The sequence below is a fragment of the Gadus macrocephalus genome, chromosome 12 (genome assembly GCF_031168955.1).
Source record: "Gadus macrocephalus chromosome 12, ASM3116895v1".
In the NCBI taxonomy this organism is placed as follows: Eukaryota; Metazoa; Chordata; class Actinopteri; order Gadiformes; family Gadidae; genus Gadus; species Gadus macrocephalus.
The window spans coordinates 27,254,563-27,257,062 of NC_082393.1; the positions used below are offsets into that span (position 1 = coordinate 27,254,563).

At 55.8% G+C, this 2,500-nt stretch overlaps 1 protein-coding gene across 1 annotated transcript in view; it reads right to left on the bottom strand.

The window, feature by feature from the left end:
• Positions 1-1,386: 1,386 nt before the first annotated feature.
• Positions 1,387-2,500, bottom strand: part of adamts10 (ADAM metallopeptidase with thrombospondin type 1 motif, 10) — a 15,817-nt gene continuing 14,703 nt past the window's right edge. The window contains exon 9 of the mRNA XM_060066321.1: positions 1,387-1,472. Coding sequence (XP_059922304.1) covers positions 1,387-1,472 — 86 coding nt within the window. The remainder of the gene's footprint in view (positions 1,473-2,500) is intronic.

Here is a 2,500-nt window from a genome sequence, read left to right on the forward strand (position 1 = left end):
ATGTGTCATGTGACCAATAGCCACCCAACGTGTGGCTATTGGTCACATGACACATGGTGCTGATTGTGTCTGTAAACAACCAGCGCCATGTGTCATGTGACCAATAGCCACACAAGGTGTGGCTGTCAGCGGCCTGTGATCTACACTTGTGAGCCGTCACTTGGTGGATGTAGGCTCCGCCTTCTGGTTGGTCTACAGTTCAGAGAGAGAGCGAGAGGCGGGGGGGCAGGCTTGGTGGGGGCGTTGGGGATGTTCTGGAGCGCTGACACCCTGAGGACAAACAGCTGAACTCCATTACGCTGCATGTGCTGGCTCACACTGACACGCACGTGCACACACCCACAGATACAAAGACACGCATGGAGACACACAAACACACATACCCGCGCGCAAACACACACACACACACACAAGCTTGAATAGCATAGCATAGCATAGCATAGCATAGCATCCCAGCTTGTGGCTCAACGATACATACTATACTAACTATATACATACTATACTAATGATATCAACTAGATATACTATACTAACTATATATACTATACTAACGATATATACTATACTAACTATAAATACTAGCTAGAGGCGAGTTTGGAACATTGTTTTTATCATTTGTAGAGTAGATGGTAACAGTATGCATCGGTAGTATGACAACGCAGCATGGAAAGTTCAAATCAGTCTCTCAGAGATAATTGAACACTGATGATTTGTTCCCCTGTCCTCAGCCTCTCTCCATCTGGACTGAAGTGGTTCTGGAGGACCAGGGGTTCACCCGGAGGAACCACCAAGAGGAAGGGAAGGGGCTCTGCGTTCTGTGTGTGAAGCAACCGCTAATTCCTAGAAAAAGATCTCTAGGAACCTCACAAGTCACAGTACTGACGCACAGGACCTGTGACCGTCTCTCTCTGTCCTGTTGAACCGAGTGAACCGGGGCCCGGCCTCTGAGGAGGCTCTAGGGGCCCGGCCTCTGAGGAGGCTCTGAGGAGGCCCTGAGGAGGCTCTAGGGGCCGCGGCCTCTGAGGAGGCTCACGGCCCCTAGAGCCTCCTCAGGGCCTCCTCAGGGCCTCCTCAGAGCCTCCTCAGAGGCCACGGCCCCTAGAGCCTCCTCAGAGGCCGTGGCCCCTAGAGCCTCCTCAGAGCCTTCTCAGAGGCCACGGCCCCTAGAGCCTCCTCAGGGCCTCCTCAGGGCCTCCTCAGAGCCTCCTCAGAGGCCACGGCCCCTAGAGCCTCCTCAGGGCCTCCTCAGGGCCTCCTCAGAGGCCACGGCCCCTAGAGCCTCCTCAGGGCCTCCTCAGGGGCCACGGCCCCTAGAGCCTCCTCAGGGCCTCCTCAGGGGCCACGGCGCCTAGAGCCTCCTCAGGGCCTCCTCAGAGGCCACGGCCCCTAGAGCCTCCTCAGGGCCTCCTCAGGGGCCACGGCCCCTAGAGCCTCCTCAGAGCCGTGGCCCCTGAGGAGGCCCTGAGGAGGCTCTAGGGGCCGTGGCCCCTAGAGCCTTCTCAGAGGCCACGGGCCCCTAGAGCCTCCTCAGGGCCTCCTCAGGGCCTCCTCAGGGGCTGGAACTGGGGGCGGAGCCCGGTGCTAGGGGCGGGGCTGGGGGTGGTGCTGGGGGCGGGGCTGGGGGTGGTGCTGGGGGCGGGGCTGGGGTGTGTCTGATACGGCTCCTCCTCAACAGACGGAAGGCGTACATGTCAACATGTGTGTGGATGTGCTCGAAGGCACACACACACACACACGCACATACACACACAGACACACACACACATACACACAAACACACACATACAAACACATGCACACAAACACATACACACGCATACAAAAACACAGTCGGAAACACATAAATAAACAGACACACATATACACACTACCACACAAACATACACAAACACAAACACAAACACACACACACACACACACACACACACACACACACACACACACACACACACACACACACATGCTAACAGGTGTTTCCCTGTCACTCTTTCCTTCCAGCAGTGCGGCTGTTTGACTGGCTGTTGAAACGGGCCTGGAGGTGTTTGACTGGCTGTTGAAACGGGCCTGGATGTGTTTGACTGGCTGTTGAAACGGGCCTGGAGGTGTTTGACTGGCTGTTGAAACGGGCCTGGATGTGTTTGACTGGCTGTTGAAACGGGCCTGGATGTGTTTGACTGGCTGTTGAAACGGGCCTGGATGTGTTTGACTGGCTGTTGAAACGGGCCTGGATGTGTTTGACTGGCTGTAGAAACGGGCCTGGATGTGTTTGACTGGCTGTTGAAACGGGCCTGGATGTGTTTGACTGGCTGTTGAAACGGGCCTGGATGTGTTTGACTGGCTGTTGAAACGGGCCTGGATGTGTTTGACTGGCTGTTGAAACGGGCCTGGATGTGTTTGACTGGCTGTTGAAACGGGCCTGGATGTGTTTGACTGGCTGTTGAAACGGGCCTGGATGTGTTTGACTGGCTGTTGAAACGGGCCTGTGGTGGTTGGTGCTGGC